The 18,954-nt window shown below is 36.3% G+C and overlaps 1 protein-coding gene across 1 annotated transcript in view; it reads left to right on the top strand.

The window, feature by feature from the left end:
- KIF18A (kinesin family member 18A) overlaps positions 1-18,954 on the top strand; it is a 113,237-nt gene that overhangs the window by 46,323 nt on the left and 47,960 nt on the right. Inside the window, exon 12 of the mRNA XM_044681006.1 lies at positions 4,706-4,870. Within this exon, the coding sequence (XP_044536941.1) occupies positions 4,706-4,870 (165 nt within the window). The remainder of the gene's footprint in view (positions 1-4,705; positions 4,871-18,954) is intronic.

The following is an 18,954-nucleotide window of genomic DNA, read 5'->3' as shown; positions in this document are numbered from 1 at the left end:
AGTCATTCTTTCCTCTGAATTTATCATAGAACCTAAGCATTTATAATTTGCTTATACCTAAAGACCATTTGCAGGGTTTTCTTACCAAGATAATCATAAACATTTTGATTATTTCAGGTTTTTTCACCTATATCAGACTAAGTTCTCAAGTGTTAGAAGTAGCTGTGCCCATAGAAAAATATAAGAAAACACATATTAACATCACCTATGTTTTGTTGTATTTTTACTTATTTTATTAAGTGTCTCTCAATTACATTTTAATTTCATTTGGGCTGTACTTAAGAGTTTTATAGGCCTCATGCACCCTGTGGGCCCTATGTCTCACGCCCCATGTCTAACACCTCTGCTCTAATCTGTTAATCTTTTGGAGAACTGACTTCTCCAAAGTGCTAGCTATCTCTTCTTTCTTGATGCCAACTTCAAATTTGAGAAGTATATCATCTCTCCTTTTGTACAAGTCACTGAAGGAAGTCTTAAACTGCATGGTGGCAGGCGCATATTCCTGGAGCCCTCCTCTGACGTTGATTCAGTAGTTACTACTTTTTGAGCTTGTCCCTATAACTACTTTCAGTCCCATCTAATTGTTTTATCAGTTAGTTCATATTCCTTCCTCTTTTCTACAAGAATAGTAGGAGTTACTTTAGCAACTGCTTTGCTAAAATCTAGACAAACTATAGCATCAACCTTATCTATTAATTTAGTAATAATCCTGTCAAGAAATGAAATAAGGTTAGTTATTACTGATATTGGCCCAGCAGTCACATGTACAGTTCTTTAGATTCCCAAGAATGTTGTTAATTTAGGCTAAGGAAGTTCTATTCTACCTGATTCCATATTTATCACTATCACTATGCTTCAGTGCCTCTCATGAATCCCCTTGCTGTCTGCCCCTGTCTCACCCTCCTGTTCTCAGTGGATGAATCTTGTCTCTCTCTGGTTTGTCCCTTTGGGGAAATCAAACTCTGTTGACACCCTGGGGCCTGACTGGCAGCTGGATGTCTTGTTCTACCAGCATGTGAAAGAGCATAGAGTTTGGAGCAGGCTACCTATATTTCTTTCTAGCCCTGCTTTTCACATGCAAAGTTTTAGCAATTCCCCACTTCTTCCTCTCTCAGATATCACAACTCTAAAATCAGCCAGTTGAAACAGGGAATTTCTAAGGACCCTTTTGACTCTCCACTCCTAGTGTTCTGTGATGCTCTCAATTGTATTTTCTCTAATCTGACTTCCTTCTCTTGCATTCCCCAAGGAAATAGGGGTCTTAGTTTCTTCCTGGACCCTTGGCTCATATACTTTTTTTTCTTAATTTCCTTATCTAGCCACCTAGATGCAAATTTAGTTGCTGGGTGTTTTTCCATAGCTGTTTCTTGAACTGTTTCTAAAAATTTATTCCTGTCCACAGTCAGTGGTCACCTCAAACTCACCTATGAGATCTGATTTTCAGACTGATGAAAAGAAGGTAGACGTGTTGACCCCAGAGTACCATTAGATTCCCCTGATAAAATCCTCTAATAAAACCAAAAAGCAAATCTGATCTATTTTAGGGTCTGGGTTGAATATTAGAAATCAGAGAAATCCTTATACTATGATTCAATAAATAGAGTATTTGCATGAATCAGAAGCCAGTCCTGAATTAGAGTCAAACCTACTTTTTTTTTAAGTCCTTTAAGGGTTCTTTGTAGTCAATCAGTCAACTAGCTTTAATAAGTATCAAGTATATGCCAGATTCTGTGCTAAAGTGCTGGGGATACCCCAAAAAAGGCAGTCTTGGTCTCGAGAAGCTCCCAGTCTAATGAAAGAGGCAACATGCAAACAACTTTGTACACAAATGATCTGTACAGAATAAATGGAAAGAAGACTCGGTGGGATGACACCAAGATTTAAGAAGGAATGGGAAAGATTTCTTACAAAAAGCTGGACAATAGTTGAGACTAGAAGGAAACCAGGAAAATTAATAGGTAAAGATGAGGAAAGAGAGTGACCCAGGCATGGGGGCAGCCATAGAAATGCCCAGTCAAGAGATGGAGAGTAATGTGTGTATCCTTGTAGCTTTAGCAGCTCTTTATAAGCAGTGTCAAGGAAAGATGAACTCACACTAGAGCAAAGGCCATGAAACTTGAAGGTGATCCAAAGCTGGGAGAGACTAGCCAATATGGTAGTGGCAAAATCAGAACCCAGAAAGATTTAAATAAGCTAGAATGACGAGGTAAATCTAAGATGAATTTCCTAGAGATCACTGTACATTCTTGCCCATTTCCAAAAATCATCTAAGATAGGAGAAATGTATCCAACAGTACATGCTGATATATTAGAGGACTACATATTCCAGATGATTATGATGTGGCAGCCAAAAAGATGTTAATGCTGTCTTGATTATGAGTCCTTTTGAGAGCAGCGGCTATTGTGTCATTTCTATTTTGCATTGTCTTCCCCAGTATATTATAGTTTTGTACAGAGTTGACAATGCATTTTTGAAACTGGGCTAAACTAAAAGAAATAGAATATTCAGAAGAAGAAAGACGGTAGTCCTACTCTATTTGGAAGTAATCAGACTGCATGTAAAATATTGTGTTCTGCTCTGGGCACTGAGTTTAAGAAGAAACATTGAAAAACTAGATTGGTCACAAGAGAGTGACTGCAGAATCAAGTCTTTCATCATGTATGAGGCACTGTGATACAAAGAGAAAAAACAAGATTGTCTCTGCCATCAAAGAGCTCCTATCCTACTGAAATCCTTAATTAACTCTTGTACAATCATGGAATCAATTTGAAGGATATATCAATATTTAGCTTCCAGAAGAAAAAACTTGGGCTTAGCTAGGTGGCATAGTAGATAAAGCACTGGACCTAGAATTTGAAAGCCCCTCAGACACTTTCTAGCTCTGACCCATGGAAAGTCACTTAACCTCCTTTGCCTGGCCCTTATCACTCTTCTGACTTAGAACTGATATCAAGACCAAAAGTAAGGGGAGATGGATGGAGACAAGAAGAAGGAGACAGAAAGAAAGAGAAGACAGAGGGGAGAGAGGAAGAGAGGCAGAGACAGAGATTTTGAATGATTGATTGTGAGGGAGGGATTGGGTTCCACTCCCTTCTTTCTTCTTTGTCACTTCTCTTTTATTCAAGAGTATATAAAAGAAATACTTAGGGGTTCAAGGGCCTTGTTATTCATGCCATATGCATATCATTTGAAAGAACTGTGAATGTTGAGTTTGAGAGGGGGGTGGGGAGAGAGGACTTAGTGGTGTCATAAGAGATGTCAAGTGTTGAAGCCCTGTTCCATGAAAGAGAGAATCTGTGTTCTACTTGATACTGGATGGGCAAATTAGGGATAATAGACATAAGAGTTAGCCTCTTTCTAAGAGAAACTTCCTAACAATTAGAATTATATATAAGTAGTACTATACTAGTGAAGAAAGAAGAGAAATCCTCCTCATGGAAGGCCTCAAGAAAAGGCTGAGAACTACTTGTTAGAGAGTCATGTGGATTCTTATTCAGGAACAACTTGAACCAGATGCTCTCTGACATCTCTTCCAATTCCAAAGGTTCTGTGATAGATATTAGGTAAATAATTTAATTATAGCCTTCAGATTCCTCACCTACAAAAATGACTTATGTGAGCAAGATCATGATCATCTCTAAGGTCCCTTATTCACTAATATTTAAAGAATAGAAATTGTGCCTGTCCCCCCATGTGTTAATTACCAGATCACTGTGAATGATGAGCTCTCCGTCATTTGAAATAATTCAGATAGTCTGAAGACTAACAGCAAGTTGGAAATATAGAGAACATGTATGATGACTTTGAAGATTCTTTTTAACTTTGAAATTATTATCATACTCCTCTTCCTTGGAACTAGCACTTAATATCAATTCTTTGATAGAAGGTAAGGATTATTTTGAAAAGGAGGTGCAGGGCAGGGTGCAGAAAGCTAGGTGGTTCAGTGAATAGAGCACCAGCCTTGGAAATGGGAGGTCCTGAGTTCAAATGTGGCCTCAGACATTTCCTAGTTGTATGACCCTAGGCAAGTCACCTAACCTCCATTCCATCACCCTTACTGCTCATCTACCTTGGAACTGATACTTAGTACCAATTCTAAGACAGAAGGTATGGGTAATATTTTTTAAACCTTACTTTCTATCTTAGAATCTATACTGTGTATTAGTTCCAAAGAAGAAGAGAAATAAGGGGTAGGCAATAGAGGATAGGTGACTTGCCTAGAGTCACACAGCAAGGAAGTGTCTGAGGCCATTATTTTTAATTGTATTCATTGATTCAGATGTTTGTCTCAGTTTCAAATGAGGTGACTTAAACACCACTTTAATTGTTTGGTCTATTAAATGGAATATATTTTAGTAGAAATAATTTTAGTCTTTAGCTTAGACTTCATGTTTCTTAAAGCCATAAACTCTTTATATGAAATTTTATAAAAGTGATTCAATTTCCTGTTTTCTTGCCAGTAATTATAAAGATTTCAAGAGGAAAATAGCTTTAAATATGAAAGCATAACCTAATTTAATCTACTGAAATATCTGTTCCAGCAGGTTACTGTAGATAGGCTATATTATTTTATTAATCTTATATAGATCAAAGAGCATTAAAATAGCCTTGACTTTTTGATTATGGAATGCTAAGAAATCTTTTGTTTGAAACAGAATTGGGCATCTTCACACCTAATTTCCTATTAAATATATTGTATTTTAGGCCACTTGCAAGCGGGATCATAGACTTGGAATGCTCCAAACTCGTCGCTTTCACCTAGGGAAGAAAAGAGAAGAAGAAATTAAACAATTTCATGAAAATACTAATTGGCTTCATCAGGTTGAAAATGAGATATGTGCCCTGAGCAAAAATGGCCCTGTTTCAAAGGTACAGAGTTGTCTTTGCATTCAAGTTCACTTCTTCAAAGTTAAATTTTATGAATTGTTGCCATTTTAAAACAAATATCTTTTATTCGATCATTTTTCCAAGCCTTGAACCTATTAAGTTCATTTGCCTTCGAAACAAACTAGACCTTCTGGCTGACTCATAATCTGATATTTTGCCTTTTCTGTGGTTCAAAAGATTGCTGTTATCTGTAAAACTTTTATTATACTTCAGTAATGAGAGCCTGATATAGGTTAATTCTCGTATTAGATTGAGCACAATCTATTTCAAACTTGATTTTAAGATTAATACTCTTGTTAATTTTAATCCTGCTCTAAATACTAATTTTTAAAGTTATACAATATTTATTCTTGCTCTTTCTTTTTAATATATGCAAAATGCCTTTTAAAGTCTTTGGCTTCTTAGAATAGTAAAGTATAAATCTAAAGCTAGGAAATTCCACCTGAATTGTTAAAACAGGTGTTTTTGGGAAAGAGCAACTGGGTGTTAGTGGTAAACGTAGCAACTTTTGTTACAGCTTTGTTTTCTTCCTTTTGTGGAAAAGTTTTGTTTGGTTTTTTTTTATTTTCAACTCCAGAGAATGATAGAATTGGAGCTGATAGAGATATTAAGAGTTCATCTCATTTTGCCAATGTGGAAATTAAGGCCCAGAAAGACTAACTGATTTGCCCCATGTTATACATTATTTACACAGGTTAATAAGTCGTATCAATTGGACTGAAAATCAGGTCCTCTGACTCAACATTCGATTATTTCTCTCCATCTTTCAGCATAATCTAGCAGTGAGGAGCACCAAAATTGTTCCTTGTGTTGTTTTTGAAACCATAGCACTCTAGAATACAGCCTTATGGACCTTCAGGTTTCTAGAACAGCTATGGACCCAAAAGTGTGTGGGGAGAGGGGAAGGAAAGAAGACCTTGAGTACCCCATCCCAAATAATCATGACCAGGAATAGTTAAGAACCCTAGTTATGAAAGGGCTCTGGGCCAGGCCTGCTCTGGGTTTGTGAAAGGGAAGAGGGCAATAAGGAAGAAGAAGGGTAAGGAGAGCAATATAAAGAGGAGTAGCAGCAGTTTGGAAAAGCAGCTATAACAGGGAACTGAGGAACATTTGGTAGTCAGCCTGAAAGCCAGTAAACAACATAGAATTGCCTATCCAGCCTGAGGAGGAAAGAGGCAACCAATAGGAGGGAAAGAGACAAGATACAGAAGAAGGAGCAGAGAGAAAGAGGGGAAGATGGAAAGAGATAGTGAGGAGGAGAGAAAGAATGAACGGGGAGAGATAAAGAGAAGGGGGAAGGGGAGGGAAGAGTGATGAGTGACAGAAAGAAGAGAGAGAAGAAAAGACAGTGAGGGAGAGATAGGGAACACACAAAGTAGAATGGGGAGGGAAAGAAAAAGAGAGGAAGGGAAAGAGAGGAGACAAAAACTATATGACTAGTAAATGTACAAAAGCTTGTGTTAGGTTCTGGTGGCACAAAGGCACTTGTATTCAAGAAGCTTGCATTATTGTGACCTAGATCCTGTATTCCTTTAAAAGAAAATAAGGAACATGCACAACCTGGTAAGGAAAAGTACAAGGAAAATAGCAATATAATTCTTATGATCTAAGTCTTCTGCTTTTATGATATTAACACTCCCCCCAAAAGATAGTTTTTGAAATTCTTGTTTCAGACTGGCTCCTCTAAAGATGAGCTATGTGACATACTTGGTCAATTAAAAAAAAAAATCAAGATTGTGTTCTAAATGAGTAGTTTTCCCTGGAATTACCTAAATATATGTGTATGTCTTTCCTTTTATATTAGTAACTCTAGAGTGATGGTGACATTTTAAAATAAATCATGGCATTATCAAATATTGTGGCCCTCTGAAATAGAGAACTCATTGATCTTATTCATAGCTTCTCAACTGAGCAGATTTGTGATTCCAATGGAATTATTCTATTTGGGTGATACTTTCTTGCTATGTTAGGTCCTGTGCTATCAAAACAAATGTCCTTGGTTATAAATAGCCATTCTTAGAAATATGTTTATAATTGTTACATGTATTAATGCTTTGGGTTTTTATGAAGAAATACCTTTGGTAACCATAAAATGTCATCATGGTGGTTGGTGCCTTCCAAATTATCACACATTATAACAGGATTGCCAGGAAATTGCATTAGCTTTAGCACTGGAGAACCAAGATTCAACTTCTTTCTCTGGTGCTCATGACTGAGATGACTTTAAAGTCACTCAGCCTCCCAAGGCATCATTTTATTCCTCTGTAAAATGAAGAGGTTGGATTCAAAGATCTGTTGTCCACATGATAGGAGCTAAAATGGCAGGATAAAGAACTTTGCATTCCCCCAATCCCTCCACACACAGAAAAAGAAAATCAATTACCTCAAAAATGAAAGCTGAGGGGACAGCTGGATGGCTCAGTGGATTGAGAGCCAGGCCTAGAGACAGGAGGTCCTAGGTTCAAGTCTGGCCTCAGACACTTCCCAGCTGTGTGACCCTGGGCAAATCACTTAACTACCATTGCCTAGCCCTGTAACAAATAAAAAATTAATATAGAAGGATATATATAAAAAAAGATATTAGGGTTTAAAAAAAATTTTTTTTTAAATGAAAGCTGAAAGGATACATCTCATTGAGGTAAGAGGAAAGAGCAGACCAGGCAGACCAGCATCTTCAAGAACCAGTAGAGCTTGAAGTAGCCCAACACATAGTGACTCTGCTAGAGGCAAAAAATCCCACAGAATGGCAGCAAGCCAAGCCTACTATTCTATATAGGTAGAGAAGGCAGGAACCCTACAAACTCTCACTTGGCAGTGGAACCCTGAGGCCACAAGGAAGCAGAGAGGGAAAACTGGAACTATAATAACCTAAGTCCCACTTGGCAGCAGAGCCCTGGGCTACAGGACAGCAGAGAGGGGGAAACTGGAATTACAGTAACCACTCACTCCTACAAAGCAATTGTTGGTAGATATTTTACCCAACTATATGCCAATACATCTGATAATCTAAATGAAACAGAAGAATATTCACAAAAATATAAACTACCCAGATTAACAAAAGAGAAAATGGAATACTAAAACAACCTCTTCACAGAAAAAGAAATTGAACAAACCATCAAAGAATTCTCTAAGAAAAAGACCCCACAGCCAGATGGTTTCACAAGTGAATTCTTACAAACATTCAACAACTACATACAATACTACATAAACTATTTAGAAAAATAGGGGAAGAAAGAATCTTAACAAATTCTATAAAACTACGGACCATTCTCCTTAATGAAATTGATGCAAAAATTTTTAATAAAACGGAGATTACAACATATCACGAGACTCATACACCACAATCAGGTAGGTTTTATACAAAGAATGCAGGGATGCTTCAATATTAGGAAAACTCTGAGCATAATTGACCATTTCAGTAATTAAACCAACAGAAACTACATGATTATTCAGTGGATTCAAAAAAAGCATTTGACAAAATATAATGCCCATTCCTTATTGAAAAAAACCATTAGGATACATTGAAATAAATGAAACCTTCCTCAAGGTAATAAATGGCATCTATTTAGAAGCAGCAGCAAGAATTATCTGTAATGGGGGGAAAACTAAAACCCTTTCTAATAAAATCAAGTAAAAAGCAAGGATGCCCGTTATCACCACTTTTATTTAATATCATACTAGAAGTGTTCACTATAGCAATAAGAGCAGAAAAGGAAACTGAAGGAATTAAAATAGCTAATAAAGAAACAAAGTTGTTACTCTTTGTAGGTGTTATAATTGGTATACCTAGAGAATCGATTAAAAAATTCATAAACTTCAACAAAGTCGCATCATACAAAATAAACCCACATAAATCATGAGCATTTCTATTTACTACCAGCAAAATCCAACAGCAAGACACAGAAGAGGAAATGCCATTTAAAATAAGTCTTGACAGCATAAAATACCTGGGGGCAGACCTACCAAAACAAGCCCAGCAGCTATGGACACAATTACAAAACACTCTTCACACAAATAAAATCAGACCTAAACAACTGGAACAGCATTAATTGCTCTTGGATAGCCTGAGCCAATATGATGAAAAAGACAATCCTTCCTAAATTAATTTTATTTTTCAGTGCCACACCAATCAAACTACCCAAAAATTATTTCATAGAACTAAAAAAAATAAAAACACAGTTCATCTAGTGGAACAAAAGTCCAAGAATATCAAGCAAATTAATGGGGGGGAAAGTATGAAGAAAGGATGCCTAGCTGTATCAGGTATCAAACTGTACTATAAAGCAGTAATCATCAAAACTGCTACTGGCTAAGTAATAAAGTGATGAATCAATGGAAAAGATTAGGTAATCAACAAGTGTCCATTAATGTTCATAACAACTTAGTGTTTATTAAACCTAGTGATCAAATTTTAGGGAAAGAATTCACTGGCAAAAACTGCTAGGAAAACTGGAAAGCAGTATGACAGATATTAGGTATGGACTAACATCTCATCATATGCCAGTATAAAGTTAAAATGGATACTTGATTTAGAAATAAAGGGTGTTAGCATAAACAAATTAGGGGAACTTGGAAAAGTTTACCTATCAGGTTTATGGATAAAGGAAGAGTTTATGCCCAAACAAGATAGAACAGTATGAAAAATGAAATATGTAATTTTGATTACATTGAATTAAAAAATTGTTGTACAAATAAAACCAATGCAACCAATATTAGAAGAGAAACAACAAATTTTTGGGGAAATTTTTATAGCAGATGTCTCTGACAAAAGCCTCATTTCTCAAATATATAGAGAACTGAGAGAACTTGAATATAAAGAGAACTCAAATTTGTAAAAATATGAAACATTTCCCCAACTGGAAAAGTCAAAGGATATGAATAGGCACTTCTCAGAGGAAGAAACCTTAATCATTTGAAAAAATGCTCCAAATCACTATTGATTAGAAAAATGCAATTTAAACCACTCTGATATAACACCTCAAACCTATTAAGAAAATGATAGTTGGAGGGGATGTGGGAAAATTGGGACACTGATACACTGTTGGTAGAACTTTGAACTGATAAAATTCTGGAGAGCAATAGAGAAACAGGCTCAAAGGACCCCAAAACTATGTAATACCAACACTGGGTCTTTATCCCAAGCAGATCAGAGATAAGGTAAAAAGACCTACCTGTACCAAAATATTTTTAGCAGCTCTTTTTATAGTGCCAAAGAATTGGAAATTTAGGTAATAGGAATAAGGTGAACAAATTGTGGTATATAATTGTAATGGAATACTATTATGCCATAAGAAATAATGGGTTCAGGAAAAAAAACATGGGCAGACTTATATGAACTGATACAAAGTGAAGTGAGCAGAACCAGCAGAACAATGTACATAGTAGCAGAAATATTATATAATCATCAGCTATGAAGGATTAAGCCCTTATCAGTAAAACAAAATAACCACAAGGGATTCGTGATGAAAATGCTCTTCACAGCCAAAGAAGGAACTGTTGGAATCTTGAGTGCAGATCAAGGCGTGCCATCTTCCACTTTATTTCCTTCATGAGATTTCCTTTGTATGTGTGATATGTGTCTTCCAGCATGACACGAGCAATATGGAAATATTTATTATGTGAAATACAGGTATAATGTACATCAGACTATTTACCGCCAGGGTGCTGATGGATTCTTTCTAAGATGATCCAGTACTGTTGTTAGGCTCTTTTATACCCATCATGCCAAAGAATTCATATTAAGTGTAGTGAAATAAGAAAATGTCTCACAAGTGATTGATTGCCTAGGATAGCAAAAAATAGTCAGATTTAAAATAAGTTTCGTGAAGGCATGCCGAACAAGCTTCTAGCCAAATAACATAGACTGTTTCTTCAATTAGTTTCATGAACTAGCTTTTTCCTGAAAAGCTTTCTGTATATCAGCTCAGTTTTCAAATATGGAAACCTTAGAGAATGAAAACCTATAGTTAATCATTTTGAAAGTGAATCATTCTTTCCAAGCAGTATCAAGTGGAAAAACATACTAGTTTATTCTTTGTTTTTAACCCATATAAACAGAAGTTCCCACTTTGCTTCCTGCTTGGAATTGCCACCCCACCCTCACCCCCCTCGTTAGTCCTCCATTTCTCTAATTACTATTCTTATTTTAATATCTAGCCTCAAGTCCTACATTTTTCAAATGAGAGAGCCTTTTTCAAGCTACCCATAGGCCTCTGGGATCATGGTCTCCTTTGAACTCATTACAACACTCATTCTATACTACTCATTAGCATTTAACATTTATCATTTTTTTGAGCCTTATCCAACAAGGTCTTGATTGTCAGTAATGCACCACTCATATAGTCTCAGATGATAGCCTCATTATTTGATAGGGGGAAACAAGACAGCAACCTCTTAGGGAAAAACCACAGCTTTACATAGTAATGTACAGTGGAAACACTTATATTAAAACACTTGAGTTAGGAATCAAGTCATTGTGCAGGCCTATTATAGGGAAATGAGAAGCAGCCATAGTATGAAATAGATTTGTTCTGTTCAGTCCAGAAGGCAGAAATCAGAGCAGCGGGTGAAAAATACAAAGACACAGGCTTGATATAAAAAAGCCTAATAAGTAGAGATATCCAAAAGTGAACTGGGCTATTTTGTAGTGAGCAGGTTCTCCCTGGATAATCATTTACATTGTTTATTGAAGAAAGATATTCTTCAACAAGTTTGGGTTGGACAAGATAACCTTCTCCAGTGGTCCTTTCAACTCCGAAATTCTGTGGTAGTCACAACCTACTAATGCTTTCCTTCTTCATGATGACAAGGAACAAATAATGCCAAAATATTCGTGATCTGACTTAGCCAATTATCTTGGTTCCCAAGGAGCAACATGTTATGTTATTTAGAATTTCTGGGATTCTATTTAGAAGTATTAAGCCTCAACATATATAGATATATGACAAACTTCCTGTGGACATGTGGGGGACTTTGAGACTACATTTTCCATGATCCAATGGGTTTCCGGTTTTGGAAGTGATGACGTCAACCAACATAGAGCGTGACTTAAATGAGGAGATGAGGCTTTGACTGGTCTCTTTTGGTACGAGGCAGCCAGGTGGAGGGAAGAAAATGCCGGGAGGTTTGAAATAGCTTTTATCAGGTGCGTGGTCTTATATATTTTACCAACATGGCCATGGTAATTAAAATATTACTTTTCTTCATATCAGCCTTTATCATTTTTAATTGTTACAGTTAGGATCCTCAAGGAGAATGTTTCAGAACTGTGAAACACATTTCTATGTTCATTGTGCCAAGAATCCTATCCTTCCTGTCCACTCATGTGAATCAATGTTCTTATGAAACCTGTTTAGTGGCTGATCTTGACAAAAATGTTTTACTTTGTTATTTCTTTGGTTGAGACCATAGTTTGTCTTTTATTTCATTTTATGAGGAGGTAGAAGGAAATATGGAACTACCTATAGTCAAAAGCTTATATTTTTTGTGGGGAAGGAAATATATAAAGCTGAATGATTCCCAAAGAAATGTGTTTTGGATAGGGAAGCCAAAGAGACTGGTAATTGACAACTTAAAGGAAATAGTTGGCATGTCCTTTCTAGGAGTGGTAGTGTTGATTTGACTTTTCATAGCTAGAGTTGTAAAGGGAATTTGGGGGAGGAAGTCTGTTAATTAAAGATGCTATGCATGGGGAAGGTAGGTTTGCATGAAAGACATGAAGATGGCATACAGTGACTTTGGTGGGAATGAAATAAAGGTGAGATATGGTCTATCTTATCAGTCCAAGGTCACATGAGTAAGAGTTTGAATTCAGCTTCAGTTGCTTCAGCCTTAGTTGGTATTATTCTTTAGTTTAGTTAGTACCTTAGCAAAAAGTCAGTTGCTAGCTAGCTCCTATTGCTATAGTGGTCCAGTAGGCTATCCCTTGACTTGATAAGGGCCATTATCCAAAATAAAATCAAAGGTTGAGGAAATATGGAATGGAAAGGGGCAAGAATAGAAACTGAAAAAAAAAAAACACATTACAGCATTTTAAAAATTCTTTGGGAAAGTAGAGTCACTGGCAGGAGTGGTGCCATATCCTCCGACTGGAGTGATAGAACTAAGAGGCAGGTTCTCAGAACCTTCCGTGGAGACCAGGTATAAAGACCTATCAATAGAACTTATGGGGAGACTAAGGGAATTGATATCCTCCAAATTTCACAATTAAACACCATTGCCTACAAACATGTTCATGACTAACCTATCCTTAGAAAACCTCTTGATCTCGCTGTCTCAACAAGCTATTATCCCTTATCTTCCCTGGGTTCCCTTTTCATGTTCCTAGAAAGGGATCTTTACTTTCCATGCCTTCTCTTCCTTGACATTCATTCATTTCTCAACCCCTTACAATTAGGCTGCCAGTCCCATCATCCTATTGAAACCACTCTATAGATTTACTAAGGGTTTCTAAACTGCCAAATCTTAACAGACTTTTTTAGTCTATCTCTTACTGCCTAAGTCTCTTTCAGAGCTTTCTCTGCCTCCACTCCAGGCCTTCTTACCTTCTCACTCTACATTCTTTTAGCGATTCTATCAACTCTAGTGGAGTTAATTATTATTTCTACATATCTAGCCTTAATCTCAATCCAGAACCACATCACTAACTGCTTGTTGGACATCTCTACCCTGATGTTTCAGCAGGATCTTAAATTCAAAGTGTTTGAAACAGAATTCATTGCCTGCCATAACTTTGAACTTATCCTACCTCCAGAATTCCATATTGTTATTGGGTGGTCATTTCCTCCCACCCTCTACACCCAAGTCTTCGAATAGAAGAGGATTTTAAAAATACTCACATTTTACTTTACTTGAACCAATACTGATGTTTGTTGCCACATATTTTGCCTCTTTCAACCCTTCTTAATAAACAATAGCATTTTGCTCTGTTATTGAAAAGAAGGCATCTAAGTGACATCTAGTTATGCAGGTTGTTCATAGACTTTGAGCCATCTTTGAATCTTCCTGTTCTACCTCCATAAAAGCTTCATGAGCATCTCTCCATCACATAGGCTCTGCTCTAGTTAAGGTACTTATCACTTCTTACCTGAAAGATTGTAATAGGTTTCTAATAGATCTCCCTGCTTTTCGCCATCTTCTACACAGCTACCAAAAATAATCTTTCTTAGCTACAGGCCTGACCATGTCATTACTCTCCTTTTGAGATTTCAGTGCCTTACTATCGTTTTGAGGTTAAAATACACATTCTTCAGCCTAGGATTTAAGGCCCTTCACTCTCCCCCAACCAACCAGATCATCCAGATGGCACCATGGACAGAGCACTGGACCTAGGATTAGGAAGATCTAAGTTCAAATCCATCCTAAGACACTTAGCAGCTATATGACCCTGAGCAAATCATTAAGACTGTGCCTTAGTTTCCTTATCTGTAAAATGAGGATGATAATAGGTTCCCAGGATTGTTGAGTTTCAAATGAGATTATGTAAAATGCTTTACAAACCTTAAAGTGCAATATCAGTGCTAGTACTTCATTGTCATTATTATTATTATTACTATTATTGTAATTATTATTGAAAGCAACTTCAGTATTCAAGTCAACTAGACTATTAGCTGGTCCTTAAACTTGGCATTTCATTTTCTGCCCCTCACAACACTGTATAGTATAATAATTAATTATAATGATAACTCAGTGGTAATGCACAATTTTGCAGAGTCACTCATTATCATTTTTTAGGCTATTCCTTTTGCTGACACAAATCATAATACCTTCACACCTCAAGAAATGGTTTTCATGAATTCCTTTGATCAAAAAAATTTGTCACATGGCATCCATCTTGATGAGAGTCATCTTGTCCTTGAATGACAAACACTTTAGGTCTTTCCAGTTTGGTAGACCTTTCCCAGGTCTACACTTCTCTCACCTGGTCTTTTAGAACTCATTTTATCCCCATCGTACAATAAGATAGCCTATGATCTAAAGAGCCATGATTGAAATTTAAAAAATGTAGTTTAGAGAGGTATATCCCAATGGATCCTTCCAAGCCCTACTAAATTGCCCTCCAAACAACTTTGATATCACTCCTCAAAATGGATTCTGGAGTGGCAGAACCCACAAAGAGATAGAATGAAACAATTTTTCAGGCCATGATAACTTAGAAAGTGGTCAGGAGGAGTCTTTTGCCACCAGATTGAGAATGGAGTACAGACCAGCACATAAAGGCAGGGCCTACTTTGGCAAGGCAGTGCAGACCTTGGAAAAGGCTGAATTGTCCCCAAAGGGTTCTAGAGCTCTCGGCTGCAGGTGGTAAGAGAGTCAGACATGATCAGAAGGAAATTACATCTTTTCTGGCTCTGGGCGCAGGACTCTGTTGCATTGCCCATATGCAGATCCAAAGTCACAGTCCCAAGGTAAGGGGAAGCAGGGGACCCTGGACACAGATCCAGGGCAGAAAAGAGTACCTGTGGTCACTCACAGATCAGAGGGCAGACCAAGAGAATATTATAGCATACCTCTCCATGGATAAGACCACTTGGAAGAACTGAAAACTTCTAGATCCCCAGAGCTAGCTCTGAAAGTAGCTACACAAAGAACCTGAAGCTTGGAACACCTTCACCACTGAAATAGTCACCTATAACATTTATTTGTATGTTTGTTTTTAATTAAAAGACAAGAAAAAGCCTGGAAAATTAGTAAACTACCAAAAAAAAGGAAACAGTGTAAGAATCTATTTTGCTGACTGGGAAGTCTAAAGCACAAACTCAGAAGAAGACAACAAAGTCAATACTGCTACATCCAAAGCCTCCAAGAAAATTATGAATTGGTCTCAAGTTCAAAAAAGATTTTAAAAATCAGATAAGAAAAGTCAAACAAAAATGCGGTGGGGAGTGGTAGAATGATAATAATGGAAAACAATCATGAAAAAAGAGTTAACAGCTCAGTAAAGGAGGCACAGAAATAACTGAAGGACATAAAACCTTAAGACAGTGGTGGGCAAACTTTTTAAAGAGGGGGCCAAAGGAAATTAAATGTTCATCTGTCAGTCTGTTTCTAAGGCAACCCTTTCCAAATTTCATTGTATTGTATCCTACTCATTGTATTCATCAGATTAGGAATAAGGTTGCAAAGCCTGAAAGAACATTTTAGGGGGCCCGCATCTGGCCCACGGGCTGTAGTTTGCCCATCACTACCTTAAGAAATAGAATAAGGCCTACTGGTAAAAAACGAGGCATACAAAATTCACTGAGGAAAAGGCCTTCTTACAAAATAGAATTGGCCAAATGGAAAAGGAGGTACAAAAGCTAATTCAAGAAAATAGTTCTTAAAAATTAAAATTGTTGAAATGGAAGCTAATGACTCCGTGAGACATCAAGAAAAAAATCAAAGTCAAAATAATGAAAATAAGGGGGAAATGTTGAAATATCTCATTGGGAAAAACTGACTTGGAAAATAGAGCCAAGAGAGATAATCTAAAGATTATTAGACTACCAGAAATCTGTGATCAAAAAAAGACTTTAGTCATCATCATTACAAGAAATTATCAAGAAAAACTGCCCTGATATTCTAGAACCAGAGGAAAATAAAAATTGAAAGAATCTATCAGTCACCTGAAAAAAATCCCCAATTGAAAATTCCTGGGAATAATTATAGCCAAATTCCAGAACTTCCAGGGCAAGTAGAAAATGCAAGCAGCCAAAAAGAAACAGTTCAGATATTATAGGGCAATGGTCAGAATAACCCAAGATTTAGCAGCTACATTAAAAGATTGGAGGTCCTTGAATATCATATGCCAGAGGGCAAAGGAACTAAAGGACTACTAGCAAGATTCACCTACCCAGCAAAATTAAGCATAATCCTTGAGAAGAAAATGATCATTCAGTGAAAGAGAAGACTTTCTAGAACTCTTGATGAAAAGACCAGAGCTAAATAGAAAATTTGACTTAAATACAAGATTCAAGCATACAAAGGTAAACAGGAAAGAGAAATCAAAAGGCATTCAGTAAAGTTAAACTATTTACATCCCTTCATAGGAAGACAATACTTGTAGCTCCTAAGAACTTTATTATTAGTAGAGCAGTTTAAAGTAGTATACATAGAGGGCAGGTGTGCAAGTTTAATATAAGATGATAGTTAAAATAATGAATTTAAGGTGTAAGCAAAAGGAATGCATTGGGAGAAGGGAGAAAAAGAATGAAGTATCTCATAAAGGAGGCATGAAAGAATTTTCACAGTGGAGGGGAAGATGGAGGAGGTAGAGTGGAGAATGCTTGGACTTTATGGCCCAAAGAGGAAACAACATACAGTCAGTTAGGTATAGAAATCTATCTTACCCTACAGGAAAGCAGGAAGGGATGGGGCCTGATAGAAGAGATGGCAAATTAGGGGAAGACAGAAACCAGAAGCAAAACACTTTGAGGATGGACAAAATTAAAGGAGAATGTAAGATAAACTAGGGAAAATAAGATGAAGAGAAATATACAGTAATCGTAAAATGGTGGGGGGGGGACCCGTTTTCTCTAATAATGGCCTTGTTTCTCAAATACATAGATAAATGAATCAAATTTACAAAAATTCAAACCACTCTTCAATGGATATGTGGTTAAATGATATGAACAGGCAATTCTCAGACAAAATAGTTAAGCTATCTGTAGTCATGTGAAAAATATGCTCCAAATTGCAAATTAAAACAACTTTAAGATACAGCCCCATACCTATTAGGTTTTCTATTATGATAGAAAAGGAAAATGACAAAAGTTGGAGGAAATATGGGAAAACTGAAACACTAAAGAATTATTGGGGGAGCCATGAACTGATTCATCCATTTTAGAAAACAATTTGGATCTATGCCAGACAGCTATTAAACTGTGTATACCCTTTGACCTAACCATACTATTACTAGCTTTGTAGCCCAAAGAGATAATAAACAAAAAGAAAAAGGGTCTATATCTACTAAAATATTTAAAGCAGCTCTTTTTATGGTGGCAAAAAATTGGAAAGGAAAGAATTACTTATCAAAAGGAGAATGTCTGAGTATGTTGTAGGATTGTAATGGAATACTATTGTGTTATAACAAATTATAATCACAAGGATTTCATAAAAACCTGAACTTAAACAGACTGATACAGAGTGAAGTAAGCAAAATCAGAAGAACATTGTATTCAATGGCAGCAATATTTTATGATGAACAACAGTGAATAATAACTAAGAGATTCTCAGTAGTACAGTAAAACAATCCCAAAGGATTCATGATGAAAAATGCCTTCTGATTCCAGAATACTGATGAAAAAAGAACTTATGGAGTCTGAATCCATACCAAAGCATACTTTTTCGTTTTCTTTCTTAATTTGGGGGGTTTTTTGTTACAATTTCCTTCCACAAAAAAGATTAATATGGGAAAATGTCTTATGTGATTGCAAAAATAAAAATTTATAATGTTATTTGAAAAGTCCTGAAAAATTTTAGGAGGCCATTTTTATTGTTACATTTCCTTCCTTTTTAAAACTTAGTCATAGTGTTCATTTATTTTTCTTTAAATTGCTATATTTTAATGAAACTTCTAATTATTTGAGTAGGTATTGATTATATTTTCTTAATGATATCAGAGAATCCACAAGGGGTGAGTGAAGATAGTACTCATAATTACAAGTTACAAACTTAGTTGGGCCTAGGAGTTCATCCTTTCTTTATATATCAAATAGAATTTTTACACTATTCATTTTTTAACTTTGCTATGTCATTTTTTTTTTATTTTTTTTTTGCCATGTCATTTTTACATAACTTATTATTTTTTCCTTTGAGAATTGAGCAGAACTTTATTTCTCTTTAGATTGGAAATGAGATGGAAGTTTTCTAAACAAAATTCTAATAAAAACGAGGCAAAAAAATGCTAAACTCTTTTCCCTCCCATATCTAATACAAAAGATAAAGCTTTCGCAGGGAAGAGGAAGCAGCAGCTGGGGACACTGAAGCATAAATGGAGTGCCATGAGACTGTTGCCAGTAGTACCATAAAGGGTATTTGGGGCCTACAATTATAAAAGACAGGTCTATCCCATTCCCTGGCCTAGCTGG

This window comes from Gracilinanus agilis, chromosome 6 (assembly GCF_016433145.1).
Source record: "Gracilinanus agilis isolate LMUSP501 chromosome 6, AgileGrace, whole genome shotgun sequence".
Lineage (NCBI taxonomy): Eukaryota > Metazoa > Chordata > Mammalia > Didelphimorphia > Didelphidae > Gracilinanus > Gracilinanus agilis.
Note: the sequence above shows the minus strand (reverse complement) of the source record. Positions and strands in the feature narration are given on the sequence as shown.